Source organism: Pteronotus mesoamericanus, unplaced genomic scaffold, assembly GCF_021234165.1.
Source record: "Pteronotus mesoamericanus isolate MK-2021 breed Mesoamerican mustached bat unplaced genomic scaffold, CSHL_Meso_final contig_50, whole genome shotgun sequence".
Classification (NCBI taxonomy): Eukaryota; Metazoa; Chordata; class Mammalia; order Chiroptera; family Mormoopidae; genus Pteronotus; species Pteronotus mesoamericanus.
This window is the reverse complement of record NW_026555186.1, coordinates 28,717,946-28,737,810: the sequence shown is the minus strand read 5'-3', so window position 1 is coordinate 28,737,810 and position 19,865 is coordinate 28,717,946. Positions and strand designations below refer to the sequence as shown.

At 38.4% G+C, this 19,865-nt stretch overlaps 1 protein-coding gene across 1 annotated transcript in view; it reads right to left on the bottom strand.

Annotated features, from left to right (window-relative positions):
• Positions 1 to 19,865, bottom strand: part of IQGAP2 (IQ motif containing GTPase activating protein 2) — a 265,815-nt gene that overhangs the window by 39,509 nt on the left and 206,441 nt on the right. The window contains exons 15-21 of the mRNA XM_054578505.1: positions 17,502 to 17,669; positions 13,297 to 13,439; positions 11,232 to 11,402; positions 8,665 to 8,748; positions 7,410 to 7,481; positions 6,673 to 6,742; positions 2,979 to 3,187 (exon numbers count right to left, since the gene is read on the bottom strand). Of these exons, the coding sequence (XP_054434480.1) occupies positions 2,979 to 3,187; positions 6,673 to 6,742; positions 7,410 to 7,481; positions 8,665 to 8,748; positions 11,232 to 11,402; positions 13,297 to 13,439; positions 17,502 to 17,669 (917 nt within the window). The remainder of the gene's footprint in view (positions 1 to 2,978; positions 3,188 to 6,672; positions 6,743 to 7,409; positions 7,482 to 8,664; positions 8,749 to 11,231; positions 11,403 to 13,296; positions 13,440 to 17,501; positions 17,670 to 19,865) is intronic.

Genomic DNA, 19,865 nt, shown 5'->3' with positions numbered 1-19,865 from the left:
TCCCTCCTCCCTGTGAAATTGCGCCTTGGTTCCAGCTGCTCTTGTGTGAATGGAAGTTTGTTTTGGGAAGCTTGAAGAAAGGGACAAAGGCCAATCTAAACAGGGGTTATAAACAGGGGCATGTGCTTTTTATTAATAGAAATCTAATCATCTCCATTCTTGTCAAATATTGAAAACGAGGGATATGGGTGTAAAGGAACAACAGCATTTACCTTGTTCATGATATTCCCACATCGCAGTGTTGCCCTAAACGGCACCATCTTTGCCCTTCCTCTGATAACAGGATATCTGCATGCAGATAATATAAACATTTTTGGAGAAGGAATGGGCTAGCACAAAGGGCGTGGGCTTTGGTGTCATAAAAATAAGGGTATCTACAAAGCATAATTAGCTTTGTGACTCTGCACAGGTTAGTCGGCCTCTAGGCCTCACTTTCCTAAATCTATAAAGTGGGCTTACTAATACCACAATCTTACTGAGTTGTGACGATAAAGAACAGTGTATGTATTTGCCACATTTTCCAGAAAAGAAAACGAGGCTCAGTGAAGTGATAAAACTAAGCAATTAAATAAATCTCTCTCCAGGGTTTCAGGTAGCCCTGGTCTGCAAGTCTGCACTCACAGGGGAACTTCACTGATTCTCAGTGCTTTGTGGTTTCTATTTAGGTTGCCCTGCAAGCGAGTTGTAGTCTACACCTTTCTTGCTCCTTATGGCTTCTAAAAAACTTCTACTTTGGTTGCTTTGCTCCTGGCTCCATACTATTCTCTGTGCCTAAAACCAATGTTAACCATTTCACTCACCCACTAACTTACTCAGATTTCTAGGAGGATTGCAAATTTTAAAAGAATTGTAAGGCTCATGGTTGCTAGAGAGAGCTAGAGTTGCTATATCAGAACTAATTTACTTCCCTTTGAAATCTTTACTTCACATTAAGCTCATGCTCAGTTTAAAAAAAAAAAAAGAGTAAAATAGTTTAGTACTACCATCCAAAGAAAAATTACTTAACTTTTGTTCATATGTATTTTTATATAATATGATAAATAAAATCTGTTTTAGGTACTATTTTTCCCCATTATATTGTGAATCATTTCCTTTGCCCTTAAATGTTCTTCAAAAATATAATTTTTAGGGGCTGTACAACACACATGTTAAACTAATTCTATTTGTCTTCTGTTTATTGTCTTTGTGTTAGGTTGTTTTCTTACTTTTCACCACTATAAATAAAGCTTTAACTGCACTATTCATATCATCACACTAAAATGCTATTATCAGTTATAGGACTTACAGCTACATTTAATAATCATTGGCTTAACTTTAATTAGTGTTGATAAATACTCAGTGTTCAAAAATATAAGCTGAAAAATTAATTTTATTCATTAATTAGGAATACTTTTTTTAAAAAACCCTAAACATTCATGAGGATCTGAAAATCTGCCATGATTGAATTTCTCTAAGCTATGTATTATTTCTATTTACTGCTTTGCAACTAAGCCTTTATTCTGAAAGACAAGGCATTTCCTGTTTAGAACTTCATGGGAACTGGGTAAAACAGCTGTAAAAGGCATTCTCTCACAGACCTTCTGGATTACATTATACTCTAAAAATTCTCACGTGTGTCAAACAATACAAACATCATTTTTAAAAGAAGAGTAAGTTCTGTTGGTTTTCTAGACAAAATGATGAAAATAGAGTTAAATGAAGAACACTAAAATTGTAGTTTTATTTCTTAATATTTAGGAAAAAAGTGGTCCTTTCCTATACTGCAACTTGCTCTAATTTCCTTACTTGCGCTTCAACTATTGATTTCACTGTTATCTCTGCGAGGCTTAGCCTCCCAGGGCTGCTCACCTCCCAGCTCCCCTGCACCTTTCAGTCCCTGGCAGTGGGCTCTCCCCTCTGACCCCTGCAGCCTCCTCAGAGCTCACACAGGGGCAGCTTCCTCACTTGACCTATCATTTTTCTGAAAACCGATGCAGCACGAAAAGCAGGAATGCAGAGACAGGCCTTACCCTAACAGTGTCCTTTTCTGGGTTAAATGTAAACTTTTTACGTGGTTGTAGGGAGCTCTGACATTGTCAGGTTTCATACAGATCTGAAACAACGGCATTATTAGAGCCTACAGCTGGGGCAGTTCCACTCTGTAGTGGCCATTTTGGGAATGCGTAAAAAAACTTTTTTAACTTCTGAACGACTGGAGAGCACTAGGGGCTTCTAGGGGGGAGAGGGTTAGGGATGGCAGCTGCTCTGCTGTCCTGTATAAGTAATTGTCCCACATCCAGCATCTCTGAAGTTTTGAAAGTTCAGTTATTCACATGGATAAAAATTCTTTGTATAATTAATTGAGCTTAGAATCTGTTTTAGGTATAAGCACAATACATATCCTCTACTATTTCAATAAACGCTTTATTTTCCAGGACCACAATCCTGCATAAACAGAGGGTTCAGAGGACTATACCCTGCTTATTCTGAACTTTACGGAGAGTGGAGGCCCATTTTGGAAAATGGAAGCCCCGACAGCTCCACCACCTCCTGGGAGAGTCCCATCTCTAGCCCTCTCAGCCTGGGCACTCCGGGAAGAGGCCCTTCTTCTGGTAACTTTATCACGTCTTCTAACGGCACTGGGCCTGTGTATTTTCATTTTGAAATGTATGTTTTAATTGTAGATTACTTTCTTTTTGTTTCCCTCTTACATTTATATAAAGGCCTTAGTCTTGTTATGAAGGTACATATGTAAATCAGTCTTATTTCATACGAATTTCATTTCAGACTGGTAAAGAAGCCTTATAAAAATGTTTTAAAAGGGGGCGGGGGAAGACTTGTGCAGTCCGAGAACCACAACTTTGTAATGAAAATGGTAAGTGAACTTTGGACCACTCATTCTGGATTCTGAATGAATTTAGCTGGACCAAAGTGTTGTGGACAAATACACACGCATCTTCTCTCTTCTGGGAGCCAGCCGTCCCGCTCTCCCCACTGACCTCTAGTGTGATCCTGTTCTTCACCAGGAGCCCAATCTTGATGTCCATCAGGTTCAAGTCTTTCTCCAGCTGTTGGGTACCCCTGATCTTGGTCACCACTTCTCCCCTTAATTGCGCAACCTCCAGCTCCTCCTGGAAATCCAAGTCACTTTGGTCCAATAGGTGCACGAATTTGCGGATTACTGATAATGGTGGGTTTTCAGAGCCGACTTGCAGGGAAAGGAACAGGCATGATTTAATTAGGCATTGAATTAGTCATGGGATTATTATCAATAGGAAAGAAACCAGGTCTTTAAAAAAAGCACTACTAGGAAAATATAGCAGTGGGAATACTTGGTCTTTGGAATGACTTATTCCGCTCCACGTAAAATCTGGACAAGAAAACCGATCATGTAAATAAATGCTGATAATGTCTGGCCTCACTATTTTCTAGTTATCTAAAACTCATTTATCAGCTGTCTCTCAAACTGTTTCCAGGACTCCTGCACTGAGAAGATAGTGCCTTATTGATGAGGAACCTAGGAAAGAATGCTAGTGTTTGACCTCATCTCTGTAGAGCCTGTGGCTGAGCCAGATAAGAGATCTGTGTTCCTGCTGCAGGAAGCAGAAAGTGGTGTCTCTCAACGCAAAAGACCTTTGGGAAGGAGCAAGAACGAGGTGACAGGTGAATTAGAAAAGATCGATGAAGGGAGAACTACCTGTAAGACCAAAGAGGAGCCAATGGAGGGACAAGTGAAATATATGTTCTACTTGGCAGACATAACAAGAGTTTAATCATTGAAATTTGGTCCTTGTTCTTTCTGCAAGGACCAAGGGAGGATGCTCAGAGCCTGGGAGACCAGACTCTGTTGCCGAGAGAGGCAGCTCTCTAAATTCTAAAGGTGCTTTTCCTTCGTGCCTTGAACATGAATTATGCTTTAATTCCCTGGCACTCTGACTTTTGAAAAAGTATATTTTTAAAGTGTTGAGTGAGATCTACTCTGGGTAAACTGTAAGGATTAAACTCTTGACTTTCGACGATGAATGATTATCTGTAGTGATACAAGGGTGACTCGAAGAGCCCCGTCCTGTTGCGGCGACCTCAGTAACCATCCTCTCCTTTGTATCTAAGGCCCTAGTCAATCTTCCCTTTACTTCCTGTTTGGTTTTGTGGTGTTTTGATGCTCCAAATATAAAAAGAGCCCTGGCTGGTGTGGCTCAGTGGATTGAGTGCTGGCCTGTGAACCAAAAGGTCGCTGGTTCAGTTCCCAGTCAGGGGGCACAGGCCTGGGTTGTGGGCCAGGTCCCCGGGTAGCGGCATGGGAGAGGCAATCAATTGATATCTCTCTCTCCCTCTCTCTCTCCCTTCCCCTATCTCTAAAAATAAAAATAAATAAAGAAAAAAATTTAAAAAGAACATAAAAAGAGTTCAACCTAACCATTAACACCAATAATTAACAGCACAAACCTAGCATGAACAACCAATTCTAGAATCGTCTGGATTACTATTTTGCCACTTTGGATGGCCTTTTTTGGAGAAGTTACCTTGGATCATGAGACCCTCTGTCTCCTGAGAACTGAAGAATATAGGAATCTATTTTCCTCTCATTTCCAGCAATGATGTTGCTAATGACAGGACCATTTCAGAACAAGCCTGAGCAATGCACCAGAGCTCATTTTTGTAGATGAATTGACAGAGCATAGGCCATCTTATTCTGTCTCATGTTCTCTCTCCCTGCTGCTATGGACTGTGTATCATTTTATGTTCTAATAGGCAAGTTAGAAACAAACTAATGTTTTAGCTTTACTAATTATTATGTTTCAAATTTAATATTTCTCATAATAATGGTAGGCTTTTTTTGCATCTTCATGCCACTCTGTGGTATTTTAATTTTAGAATATCATATACTTTCATAGTCAGCACTTACAAGTGGCCTCATTACAGTTCTAGCAACTTCCAAGCTTAAATGCATTCAATGGCTCTCCAGAGGTAATGGGTGAGAATGGATGATGACCAAGAGAAATGACCTTTTTCGGATTAAAAAAAAGTCTTAGTTTTTTTGAAGATGCTGAATTGAGAAATTACAATTTACATTTCAGTTACCATAAAACCACCCTATTGCCAAAGTCTAGAGAAGCTCAGTTCCAACTTATTCACTAACATAGTTTCTACCTACCTTCTACATGATAATGTAAAATCACCTAGCTTTTTAAATTGGAGTAACTTTTGTCCTTGTAATAAAAAAAAAAGTAGGTAAATGAAAAGCACTGCTATAAACATGTACAAAAACGTGCTACTTAGAATGAAATCAAAATCAGCCTGTGTTCATTTGGAAAAGTTATTCTTAAATTGTTTTTCATGTGCAAAGGCAATGACAAGCTGGTTTTAATGTGGAGAGGCTCAGAAAACAAACTATCTACCCAGACTTCTTGTAAAAAATCTTAAAAGATTGCCACCAACTGAGACCTGAATCTCATTCATTCAAAGTGGAGAAGGGCGGCACTGGAAAGGTGGCTGGCCTGCCCCTACTCCGCTGGCATACTGACTTCTGGAACCCCGCAAAGGAGGTGTCATCCCGTAGATTCTGCACGCTGGAGGCAGAACCTGGCCTCTAAAGAGTCCCGAGGCTTCTCCTCAATGAGTGCAAGGGAAGATCTTTCTTGGGCCACGTACTTCACTTCCTAATTCAGATAGACTTTAGACAGTCAAGGGTGTTGGCTAAACTACTTACTAGACACTGTTCTAGGAAAACCACTAAATAGTTTTTTACATTGACCAAAAGAACAAAAATAAAAAACAAGTCAGACAGCATAATGGCCAGTTTCATTACTAAGATATTCAAGCAATGATTTTTTTTTTACCCTCTCAACATTATTTTTGAATGACCTAAATCACATATTTAAAATATTTGGGCAGTCCTTATAAATTTACCAGCAAGCTCTCCTCAATTTGATCTAGGACATGTTCTTAATCACATGTTTTGCAATAATTAGGATGTTAAAAATTCAGCATGTAAAGAATGATCTTCACTATGCAAAAAACAACAAGAAACAGGTAGAGTTGGGACTGTAAAGACACAGCACAAAATGTGATTGCCACTCCTGAGTGATTTTTACTTCATTTTGCTTTTTCAAACTTTCTACAAATCCCTTATTACTACTCTAAGAAAACATATTTTAAAAACCATAGTTACTGTGACAAATCGAGAACAAAGTTGCAGAAAGGCGTTTGTAGTTAACTCTGGGAGATGAGAGCATGTATCTTTTTCCTTCTTGTTCTGATTTCTAAGATTCCTGACAGGAACATGTTTTATTCTTAAACTGTGGGGGTCGAGGGGAGGGAATCATAGGTCAGCTAATAAACACCTGAAGTGTAAGCTTATCTTCTGGCTAATTCTTCTGCACTGTATTCTGGATTCTAGCTCAAATTTAATAAAAAAAAAAATCAGTATTCATGCCACCCCCATTCCTTTTGAAGAAGAAATTATATCTACTCCACTTACCCCTTCCACTTGTACTAGGAAACCCCTTTTCCTGTTATCACATGTTCCCCTGGGCACCAGTTCAGAATCTGGGCTGGCCATGATCCAGATCTGCTGGACACAGTGGGCACCCTCTGTTCTTAGAGCAGTCTCTAGAGTGACTAAGTTGGAAATAATTTGTCCTTGCCTGGTTGACAAGGGATCCATATTTGTTTCGGAATAACCCCACTTACCCAATGTTTTGTAGTCATCTCTGGCTTTGCTTGCTCTCAATAGTGACTGTATTTTCACAATTTCATTTTTCTGCAAAAGAAATGAGCTGGTCATGACCTTCCAGAGTCCTACCTATGCCATTATTTTAGAATTTAGAACTACTTAAGAACAGACAGTATTTAAGAATGGACACTATTTAGAAATGACAACATTTAGATGTGGTGGATTCAATGTTTATTTTTCCATTTTTTTTTTTGGAACCAAGGGTAAGATAAATTAGCTAAAAGTATAAACGACATTGCAAGGGGATTTTTAAGAGACCTAAAAAGGGAAAAGAATTTTACCCCCAAACTTAGAGGATCTGACCTATGTTCACATATCTCTTTAAAGATTCTGAAAAAATTCCTCTGTGGGCTTCTATTTAAATTAATCAGGTACCAGTTAGAAAAACTACACAAGTAACGTTGGAAAATACCCCTTTAGGATACTTTTCTCTTCAGCATTACTAGCCCACATCAGTTTGCTCTCACCCACTTTCCTAGCCAGTCCTGACTGGGCGAAGTCTCACTCTGCACTTGAATTCTGAATAAAAAAGGTTAAGTCTCCAAATGTTATCACATTGCATTATAGGACCTATTTTTTTTCTTCCAGTATTAATCTCAACCATATAATAAAAATCATTCAATGATAACATTCAACAAAGCATTCATTTAGTTCATTCTCAGCCAGGATAAAAATCTACATGCATGTCTCTTACATGATCTCTGAAATACTGTAGTCGTGAAAGGTAATTCCTTCGTGCTCTTATCATCCGGAACCAGGACTGAATCTAAAAATAAGTTAAGTAGAGAATCAAGGCAATTACAAAATAGCTTTAATACCTTTTTATGCAGTCTTTCTAAACCTAGCTTTGATATTTTATTTGATAAAAAGCAAAACTTAGCAACCTGTCAAATAATAAACATCTAGAGCCTAATTTTCACCTCCTACTTTTTTCACTGATTTTTCTCTTAAGGAGTTCAAAACATTTTACACTTTATGGTGGGGAAGGTAATGTAGCCTTATGCTATTTTTCTTTAATCTGAATGAGTAAAAGCCAGGAGGGCGAGGCATTATGCTGAACATTGCAGTGGGCCAGAGAATCAAAGTCAGTCCAAGGCTTTTTCCCCCAACATTTCTTACATGTAGTCAATATACTTTATGTATTTACAGAAAAACATCTAAAGAGGTCTTGTGAGGGACCAACTGTGAACAACAGTTTTCTGAGAGAACAGGCATATGTTCTGTAGTGAGCACAGGACAACATTAAGGAGCTAATGCACAAAGGATCTCGAAAAGGTCATTTTGTGTCTCCACAGTTTAAAAGGTCTTTTAAACTAATCTCATGTGATTCCAGTCTCTCCCCAGCCCCACTATTGTGACTCTCATAAGGATTTCCAAGTTGTCTATCAGTTCATGTCAGTGTAGCCCTTTGGTTTTCAGCTCTGAGAGACTGGTCATCACAGTGCCTTTTCTTTCCCAAAGGGCAGAGCAGTCGTCCTGGGTGCAAAGCTGGGTTGGACTAGCTCACCCCTCAAATTCAGATCTGACTCTTGCATTTACTTCCAATTAAGGTTTTGCACTGTTAAGTTTGAGCATTCTAAATATTACCAGCAAATATGATACAAGGAACATGAAATAACGTTGGGTTTCTGCCAGACTTGAATCAATTTGGACTTTCTAGAGAAGGAGCATTTACTGGTTACAAAGCGCTTTCACATTTGATTCTCATTAGCATATAAAGGACCTGATCCAGTAGTGTTTTAATGGGCTTAATGGGCTTTAATGGTGTTTGTTGGGCCTGCTTTTAGATGAGCAGCTAAGTGAGTAGTGGAGGTGGGACCCAAACCCAAGACTTGCTTCTGACTTCAAGGCTTGTACATACTCTTTCCATAGTCTGTCTTCCAGCAGCGAAACTAAACAGAGAAAAAAGTTTAAGCCAAGGACTGGATAAAGTAGGAAAAGATGTTTACCTTCACAATAGAGGGAATGTGATCAATGAATATTTGCCGCCTGCTGATATAGGACATCCGTTGTTTATGTCCCTTCCAAAAAGCCTGTGGAAAATAGTGAGCTAGAGTTAATTACGTGCAACGGTTTTCAGTTTGTTTTAGAAAGCGCAAGAACAGAGGATATCTCAAGACACTGAGTTGGAACGCACTCAGGGACCCTTCCCCCCAAATCTCATCTGGACACTGCCTCTGGGGGGTGGCATTAAACTGAGCAGAGATCACCAGCTCACAGCAGAGGCTCGTTCCAAGCTTGGGAAGCCCAGTTTCCTGTCCAAAAGCTTCATTTTACCAAGGCTATCGGTGATAAGAAGTAATAATAAAATGGAGTCTCACTAAACAGGTAAACAAAAAAAAATTGATTACCTCCAAACAGATGGATGAAAACTGCTACTTCATTTTTATTTATATTTTGACTTCCAGCAAAGTGTGGAAAGCTTACCTGTCTTCACATACCTTTACTTTCCCCCACTTATAATACAATCGTCTTAAGTATTTCCTCCACATACATTTAGAATCATATTCAACAGTGCTATAATTTTTTCTTCAACTGTCAAACATAATTTTAAAAATTCAAGAAGAAAAGGATTTTCTTTACTTTTACTCTTTTGGTTGTACTTTTTTCCTTCCTGGTGTTCCAAAATTCTATCACTTATTTCCTTTTTTGTTTAGAGAATTTTCTAAGCCATTCTCATAGATCAAGCATGCTGGTGAAAAGTTCTCTTAGTTTTCCTTCACCAGAGAATACCTTGATTTCCCCTTCATTCCTAAAGGATATTTTTTGTTGGATAAAGAATTCTCTATTAATAGCTCTTTTCTTTCAGCACTTGAAAAATGTTGTGATTCCTCCTCCTGGTCCCCATACGTTGTTATAATCTGCCATGAGAACTGGTTTTCCCCTATAGATTAGCTGTCATTTCTAACTCATCACTTAAAAAAGTTTTTTTTCTTTGTCTTTTGTTTTCAGGAGTTTGACTGGGATGCGTTTTTGTGTACATATTTTAAAGTTTATCTTATTTGGGGTCTGTGCAGCTTTTGGCTACATATCCATGTTCAGTCTGTAGCTTGCCTCTAGACCCATCTTTGTTAGGAAACTGTCAGAAGCGTGAAAAAAAAGGCATGGCAGGTGACTTCATAGTTCAATGGCTGCTTCTTCAATCCCACTGCCTCAGCTGAGGCTCAGGAAAAAGGCTCCAAATGACTGCTTCTCTCCTTTCCCCAGCTTCTCATGACTTCAGCCCTGGGTCCTAATAATCAGAAGGATTTTACATGGCGGGCTCTTCAGAATCTCTTCCAACTGCAACACTGCACTATGCCCCAACACTGGAGAGCTTAGGGGTGGTCCAAACTGTGTCATATCAGCTGACACTCTGAATTTTGTACAAAATTAGAGCCTTAGCATCAGTGTCGATGATTCTATTTTTATGCTTTTGTTCACTTCCTGCGTGTTTTGCCTACCATTTGTTTAAAGAAGGAACAAACTGGAAAACTTACTGAAAAATAAAAAAAATCCTTTTGAGAATCAGATTAATAGGAGAAATTTCTTTTAAAAAAAGTAATCACTTCTGCCTTCTAACATCTTAAGTTCTGACAAATTCACACATTCCAGCACCTACTATATGCAAGACACTAGAATACAAAAGTTTTAAAAATTCATTTTCTATCCTGAATGATATTATAGTTAGGTGGGGGAAGAAAATGAGCATACCAATGACCACAAAAGAAAAGCTCTTTAATGTAAAAACTTTCAATTTAGGAAATTCCCTAGTTATTGTCTAAAGCAAAAACTCATCAAACTCTGCCCGTCAATAACAGTATATCACTTTGGATACAACAAAATCAAACAAACAAACAAACAAACACACAGCCTTTTTGGAAGCCAGCGTGCTGGCTGGTAGACGTTGCTAGGGGTCTACAGAAGAGAAACACCTAAATCTGGCAAGGTCCTCTCTGGCCAATCAGGAGGTTCCGACTTCAACCAGAAAGTTCTGACAAGTCATACAAGCATAAGAACAACTCAGGACAAAAAAGTTGGACTAAGAATTTTTCTGCAGACCCAAATGAAGAATGACAGATTATACAAGAGAAGGGACACTCTTGGAGATGCTAAATCTATTTCATTAGCTCTTCTGTTCTTTCTGACGCCACTCAACATCCACTAACCACTGAAAAAACCAAATCATAGAGAATCCGAGTCAGGAAGCAGGTGACATGAGGAGATCCAGCTTTCTGGAGAAACATCATGTCAAATCTGATCTGAAGTTTTCTCTGGCTCTGACTAGATTGGTGGCAGGGGACCTGTGGGATTCACAGTGGCCCTGAATACTCTCTAGTAGGCCACAGGTGGAAAATCATCCAATAGCCTTCCCATCTCGTAGCCTTAATAAAGCAGATTTGGGGGTGGATTAAGAAAAATATCTGTAGTGAGATTTGTTTATTAGAATGTGGTAGTTGACTGTCCTATTATCAAATAAAACATTTCTCAGGGAATATGACCGCTCGCTTTAAGTAGTGGTAGGTGAGTCACATACCTGTATTTTGACCACATGTTCTTCCTGTTCATACAAAAATGATTTCCTAGCTTCATACTCTTTCCTAAGGAGGGGTCCTGAGCTTGTGGCTTGAAAGCGAAGAAGCAAATCTTCAGAAGCAGACCACATCTTCTCACGGATGTAACCTGCTGTGATTTCCTGAACAATGTCCTGGCAAGAGACATTTCTCATGGTTACACTTAACACATTGGGTGAAAGCAGCATATAGAATAGCTTCTGGAAATTTTTTGTTTCAGAAAATGATATGAACAGCTCTTTCTGGCTTGGTTTAAAAACAGATTTGATCAGAGCTGAGGGATGAACTGGCTTAGCTTCTTTCTAGTGACATGACTTTGGAATCCTCTAAACGTTGTGCTGAGTTGGAATGAGAACATGGCTGAATGATCGCAGATTTGGAGGCAGAGATGCATGGATGATGCTGGCCCTTGCCAGGTGTGGGGCCTGAGCGCCACAAGAATATAAAAGGGACAAGGATGATTATAGTAGGAATATGTACCATCTCCTCTCTCCCTTGAGCTGCCAAAAAAAAAACCCCAAAACAAAAAACCCCAACAACAAAGACTGCAGTGCTCATGACGTTTCTCTGCTGCCTTTTTTGCTTGCCCAGGACAGAGAAAGCAAACCCCTGCGAAGCCTTGAGAAAAACTCAAATTTGGGGGAAAATAAAAGACTTGGGGCAGAATAAAAGGGTGTGGGGGAGGAAAGATAAGCCCTATCATGGCTGGATAGGGGAAACCTAGATGAATGAGAAAAAAAGAAGAAGGGGGAATTGTGAGAAACCTTTATGTGGACTGTGAACTGGCTTTACTTGTATGTTCTTTGAGAGATGCAAGCAAAGACTGGACTTGCTCCTATGGCTGATACCTCTTAATTAATGTGATTGAAATTAATGGATGGCTAATTTTTTTAAAATTAAAAGTGAAATCACATAGAAGATGCATAACTGTGTTTAAGAGAAGACATGTATAGTCACTGCATAAAATCTGTTATTTTAGACTGTTTAGAAAAAAATAACATTTATTTTACAGTGTATGCCCTCCGCTTTTTAATAATTTTAACAGACTGATGCTCCCTTTTACAGAGTGATACCCAGGGCTTCTCTGGATGCCACATGTGCAGTTTTTGGCTCTGAATTTTAACCCTTCAATGCTGCTTCTTCATGGTTTGATACATCATATCACTTATAGCATATGTTTTTTAAATATTGCCCATAATTTCATTTTTCAACAAAGTAGCACTAGTAATTCATTGCCACGGTGCCATTTTCCTGTAAATTGTGGGAACTGTGAACATTGTGAAATGAGTTAATAAACTATGTTCTTCACTATCTTCTTGTCAGTCAGGATTCCTGGTGGTCTTGTCAGCCCCTGGCCACAGTTTTTCCTCTGAGTTTTGGGTAAATACAGCACTGGCGATCCGGTCCACAGTGCTGCCACACTGCAGTGTCTCTGATGCCGGGGACTGAACAATTCTGTAAGATCTACATTTGTGAGTTTCACTTTCTTTCCCCCAAAATGGAACTCAATAATTCTTGGTATTTTCTCTTTAAATATATTACAATGCCTGGATCAAATAGCAATTTTCACATCCCCTTAGGTCCAATTTTTGGTCTCAAGTCCAAAGTACTCTTGGTGAACATTCCTTCAAGATTATTTGCCTCTGGGAAGCATTAGTCATTTTTTAAAGGATCTATATATCTGTGTTGTAGGCTGAGGGAGGGAAGAAGTAAGACATCTGAATACTGACAACCGAGGAATTATCATCAATTGAGCTTCTGTGTCAAGGAACCCCTGAAGATTGATTTCTTATTAGCTGCAAAAGCTTTCTCCCTTGCTGTTTGATGTTGCTATGCTAATATGGAAAAAATTCTAAAGCTCAGTAGCCAGGCAGCCACATCCAACTACAGTTCATGAAGACTTTGCTCCATATCCAGCCTTCGAATAAATCAATTAGTTCCTCCCATCATTTTCATGATTCAAAAACAGAAAAACAATCATACTTATCTTTATCTAAGACAGTTTTTCATCAAACACCAACCTCCTACCTCAATTTCTTTTCCCATGAGCCATGATTCTTTACACAAGAAAGATTCTGGCTTGACCCAGGAACTCTCTTTTGAATCGACATTGTAGTAGTAATCATATTTCTCCTGCAGGGTGAGTTTGAGCCATGGACCTTCAGTAGACACTAAAGAAAAAAGTGTGTTACATTCTAGAGAGGAACACTGAACCCTTCAACGTTAATGTTGTTTCTTCAATGTGTAAAACAATCCAGTGAAGATGTTTCTCATCAAGCATTCAGATAGTATAAATTAAAATCATTAGAAATGACTCACTAAAATAGAATGAATGCTACATATTCAATGGCAGCTTTCTGCTAAGCCAAAGATGGAGGAGGAAAGACTGATGTCTAATGCTACCTTTGGATCCCAGGCTTTTTATGGGGATTGTAGGAGTCACAAATCGCCAAGAAGAAGGACAAACAAACAAACAAGGAATGTAAAGAGATAAGATGAGCAAGAATCCTCTTCACTTAGAAAGCCTTCCCACAACTTTTCTGAGAAGTAATGTACAAGGACTGTAACCCATTATTTAAGGAGGGCCAATGGTGTGCATTAAACCAAAACAGAAATAATTCATCTTTACTGACAACTTTATCCAAAGTACAAAATGGCATATGCAAACACTAAGGTCACAAAGTGGGGAGAAGGAAAATTCTAGTTCCTCTGACTCATATTGCTGTATGCAATCACACAAAATGAGGGGAAAAACATATTGGAAGGACCTAATTCAGGGTTAGGGGTAGGGGTGGACTGGAAAAATATCTATGGCAGTCATGGCTTAAATTGGTCAAGAAGAATGTCTCCTTTTCACTAATCCATGTGCTACACTTCCTGTTTATAAATCTGCTTATTTTATTGAACAGTCTTGCTTCCTGTCCCAGATCAGAGAGCTAAAAACAATAAAAATAAAAAAGCTCTGACCTAGACCAAACTAACTGCTGCCAAGTGAGCATTAGACTAATTTGACTTTATAGGTAAATCAAAGTTCACATGAATTTTTACATATAATATTTAAATGGATTGAAATAATTAAGGAGAGGTAACTTTTTAAGGTCCTTTATTATATGTTTATTCTTTATTTGGTTTTAAGGGGCTCTGAACTGTTGCATTTGTCAGTGCCCAGGAAGAGAGATGTATCTCTTTCCAAATGGGTAGTCAGAGAGCTGTTAATCTGTCTAGAAGTGCTGGTGTCCTAGAAAATATATTGCACAAATTAGGATGATCACAAGTAATCATTTTTTTCAATTACCAATAGTTGTCAGATTCACAAATGCTTTCAGAAGACCAAACACCCTTGTAAGGTAACTCTCTCACTGGGAAGGAAAGAAGATGAAAGGAAGGGGTAAAAAACAGATATCTTCTCTTATCTCTGTAAGAATTAAGAAGTAAAAAGGTCTTAGTTGGCATTAGAAGGCTTTATTTGGGTTGGGATGTCAGTGAATAATAGGAAAAGAGACTTGTTATCACTTCCAAGTGGAGGCTGAATTTGCAGTCAGAGGAGAGGCTGAGGAGGATGTCTCCAGCCCCGGGCCCAAGTATTTTTCCTAAGAAATGTAGCTGATTTGTTACTTAAAGAAAAGACTAATTATGGACCTTTGAGAAAACCTTAAAAGAGAAGGATCCCAGTTAGTTAAGAGATGCTAAGCATTCTAAAAGGAGGCATACTGTCTAGATGCCTTGTAGACAAAATTATACCTATGTATAAGAGCTAGACTGAGCTATAAGGGTCAGTGATCCACCCAAGAGTGTACATTTCAGTTTGGAAAAGAATTGACATTCTAGAACCAGAGGTGAAAGAGATAAGACTCATCCTATTCACCCCTCCCCCCAAAACAATGTTCATAACTTTATCTGTGGTTGAAAGTTAGTGTTTAATTGCCTAAAAAGCATCTTTTCTTTCTTTTAGAACTGGGGTTGGCAAACTTTTTCTATAACAGGCCGGGGAGTAAATATTTTCAGCTTGGTGGCTTCTAGGTCTCTGATACAACCACTCAACTCCACCACTGCAGCAGGAGGGCAGCCCCACACAATATGTAAATCAATGAGTATGGCTGGTTCCGATGAAACTGGATTTACAGAAACAGGTGGTGGCCCAAGGAATCTGCTAAAAAGCTATTAGAATAAGTGAGTTCAGTGAAGTCGCAGGATACAAGATCAAAATACGAAAAATCAACTCTGTGAAAAATGTGTCCATGCAAAACCTTGTACACAGATGTTCACAGGAGCATTATTCCAAATAGCCAAAAGTGGCACATCCATATAACGTAATATTATCAGCCACAAAAAGGAATGAAGAACTGATGTACGTTACAACATGGATAAACTTAGAAAATGTTGTGCTAAGTGAAAGTAGCCAGACAGGATGATTCTATTTATATGAAACATCCAGAACAGGCAAAACCATAGAGACAAAATTTGGATTAGTGGTTGTCTGGGGCTGAGGGTGGAGGGTGGGAAACAATGGCTAATAGATATGGGGATTTTGTCTGGTGTAATAAAAACATTCTGGAATTAAGTAGTGGTGTTGGCTATACAAGTTTGTGAGCATATTAAAAACCTCTGAATTGCACACGTTAAAAGAGTATGGAAATTATATTGTAATTAAAAAAAATTGTATTTCCATATGTTAGCAAGAAGCAACTCAAAAATGAAATTAAAATACATTGATAACAACACCAAAAATAATTAAACATATAGGAATAAATTTAGCAAAAGAAATGCAAGCCGTATACACTGAGAACTAGAAAACAATGTTGAAATAATTAGAGACTTAATTAAAAGGGAAGACATTACATGTACATGGATCAGAAGTCTTAATATTGTTAAGATGGTAATACTCTTCAAACTGATCTACAGATTCAACACAATCCCTAACAAAGTCCCAGCTCTCCTTTAGCAAAAAAGAAATTTTTTTTGGAAAAAAATTAATCCAAGCTACCTCCTAGGTTTTTGAACTGGATAGATACCTGGGGATATTTTGAGTCCATTTAACAAAACAGAGCACACAGAGGAATAGGCAAGTTTAAGGGAGAGGAGATAAACTATTTCTGGGCCTGGATGGATTTGAAATTACGATGGGTCATCTCTAGGAACTCAATCCCTGAATTAATATTATTATGCAGTTATTATTATTAAGGATGAGGTAGGGGACACGATGGTAACTCCTGATAAAGGAATGTTGAAAAGAAGAGAGGGGCTCAAAAGTGACAACGTGCCACAGGAGAGTGGTCAAGAGCCCTCCTCGTATTTCATTAATAGGACATTTGAATTGGAGGGTATAATCTCCAAGTTGGAAATACATCAAACTTTAAAAGGTAGGTACACAGGGTACGACTGAACAGAGACTTTCAGTTGAATTAAAAACATATTTTCCCTCCAGTTCCACTTTTAAGGCCATGTACGGTCCCAAGAGTCTCCTGAAGGTGAAAAGTGCTCTGCACTGCAAGCAAATGCCAGCCTTGGAGTCAGGAGACACCCTGGTCCTTGCCGCTAGGGAAGGCACTCAGCAAAAAATCTTCTAAAGAGCTAATAGATTAGCTGGGTCAGAAATTCATCTCCTTGGGTTTGTCATTTTCTCCTACTGTCCAAAATGTCATGACTATGAGTTTCTAAATCTGAAAACTGAGTATTAAACTCATGATCTCAAAGATACTTCTCAGAGCTAACATTTGATGATCTTCCATTGGACTGAACAGGTGTAAATACTTGCCAGGGTTATTGATCCAATCCTTTAGAGACCAATTCACTGCACTTTATTCCCTATTTTCAAAATTATTCTTCACCCCTACTAAATATTGTACAATTAAGCATCATTTGTTTCAAAAAAGATAGAGAGAAATATGACTACAAAATCAGCTTGTATCACTGGAGGAATGGATTGCCAAACAAGACCAACATAAAACAAAGTCTTTTTATATACTGTATTTTCTCAAGTCTATGATGCTACCCACGCATAGCCACCAAGTTTATCACAGCTTTCTAAAATGCAAAAGAAAGAAGAGAAATAGCTAAATAATTTCCTTTGTCATAGAGGATAAAAATCACTTTAGAAATGTTATTTCTAACCCGATATTTGTCTTAAACCCGATATTTGAACCCGATATTTGTCTTAAAATTAAGGAAATACAATACTATAGACTCACATTCAAAATGATATTTAGCTTGTGCTAAATGACAAAAGTGCTTACCACTTCTGGATTTTTGCTCTTTCGCCTTCGCAAACGCATTATAGTACTTGTCAGCGCATTCGGGGATTACATCATTTGTATTACAAATGTTAGACTTCAAAACAGACAAAATATCACTTCTCTTTTCACTCTCCAAACATTGATTGACATCAATGACCAGTGTAACCCCTAGGTAATAATAATATAAAAAAAATTTCTGTTAATGATTACCTTTTACTTACCCTGGAGGCATGTAACCTTTTATCAAACCTTATTACTCTTTCGAAGTATGTACCACATATGCCTGAGAGACAGTCACCAGCTCACCTACCAGTTTAGACCATAAGAATAAAATCCCAGAGGAGCATGGTTTATTAAAAGTCACAGTATTTCCTTTTTGCTCTTGTGCAGTAGCAAGGCACTAGTGTTACTCACTGTGATAATCTATGAAATGGGGTGAACACACACCAATGAGAGAGATGCAGCCCTCACACCGGTATTAATCAGTATTAGAGAACTAGCTTTATGAAGATATTTATTTTAGAACAAGAAAATTGTTATTTAAGCTATGGAAATTCTGATATTCTCCTGTACAGTGCAAATATACTTCCAAGATTACTAATTTGGCCATTAGCAATCAAAATGAATATTCTATAAAGGTAATAGGCACGGCTAGTGGATATGTGCGAAGGAGTCCAGAAACTTAATTCTGGAACCCATTTAGACCTATAAAGCATTTCATCCCATTTCAAATTTCTGCCTCTCCCCATAAATAAAATCTCACTGAACTCTTGGTTGCCTGAAGAAAGTTTACATGGTGAATTCTTTATTGTCCACTTAAGTTCCAGGTCAGAATATTATGGCTCAAGCAAATGGAACTATTGTTTTCTCAACCTGTAAATGCATTGAATTAGAAATGCAGAACAAAAAAGTTGGGGGGGGGGACTAGTTTAAAATACTTTATAGGTGAAAAAATGATCTTGATGAAAAGAGAAGGGAGAGATGGATATGTTTTATTTTTAAAAAACACACACACGTCAAACTCTACCATCCAAATGCTAAATGGCATATTGTTGTTATCAAATTATGTGCACATGTACATAGAACTATAAAGCCTGAAGGGGCAAGAAAAACAGAGTGTGACTTTCAGCAGACTGGAGCGAAGGTCATGCAAATCTGAAGGGGCACATGAAGAATAAAGAAAAACTGCAACAAACTCCAACTGCTGTCCAAGAAAAGGTAGAGCAGTGAGTTCCTGTGCTGAAGTTAATAGGAGTGGGGAAACTGCCGCCTTGCCTCTCCTCCAGAAAATCTTTGTCAGATGAGACAAATGCAGTAGGAACAAGTAAATGGCAAAGAATCTTTATATGAATTACATCTGAGGGCTTCATCTAACCCAGTAGAATACATTTTCCTTAAAAGATGGGTATTAAAGCCATACATTTCTTCATATAGTAATGTGCCTTATTATTGAATATTTATGTTCAAGGGCTGGGTCCACAGGTCAATTTTCCAGTTAACCGAAGCTTCACATCTTAACAGAACCATTTTCTATGAAAACCTAAAGCCCAGGAGAAAACCTTAATGGAACGGTTTCTGTCCTGCTCATCATTTGACCACGCAGTCCCTGGTAAATAGAAGGTGCTTAATGTTTGCTGAGAGCTGCCAGAAGAGTCCTTCAAGTCATTAAAATTGTATGTACTATAATATAGTGATACTTTCAAGGGCTATGGAGATACTTGGGCCTCTTTGCTTCTGGACTGAATGGTTTTAAGCTCCCATGCTTTTTAGTTTTTTCCCTTATTGTCCCTGCCCGCTCTCCCTTCTTGCTGCTGTCCTTGTGCCTGCGGAGGGCAGCCCAAACACTTCCCTGCTTGGTAATTAACTCATGCGTCTGATGAGCTCTGAGTTGGGAAGAAAAACAACCAAACATCATAACATTATGCCTGAGATAGAAATAAACAGGCTCCAAGTGTCTGTCCAAGAGGCCCCCAATCAGCAGAGTAAATCAACTCCAGGACACAGGCTTCTAGACATCTGTTGATTGCTTTTTGGCTTAATTTGTGAGTTGTGGTTAAGTTCTAGATAGCCGAGGATGTCAGATAAATGATCTCCATTAAGTCAGGTATATTTCTGCTAAGCAACAATTAAGACACCTCCCATAAATCATCTAAGAAATCCAAAAACATGTTTGCTTTACATCTTAAGCCATATACCAGCAGGCTTTCATGAAGGCATGCAATTGGTTCTTGAAGGAAGGGGGTGAAAAAATCTTTTTATGTATAAAGCACAGATCTACATATGTTATATAAACAGATGTATAGTATGTCTGTGGTATTAAAATTTCATGGTGAGGACCAATTAGAGAAAACAATGTTTAGAAAG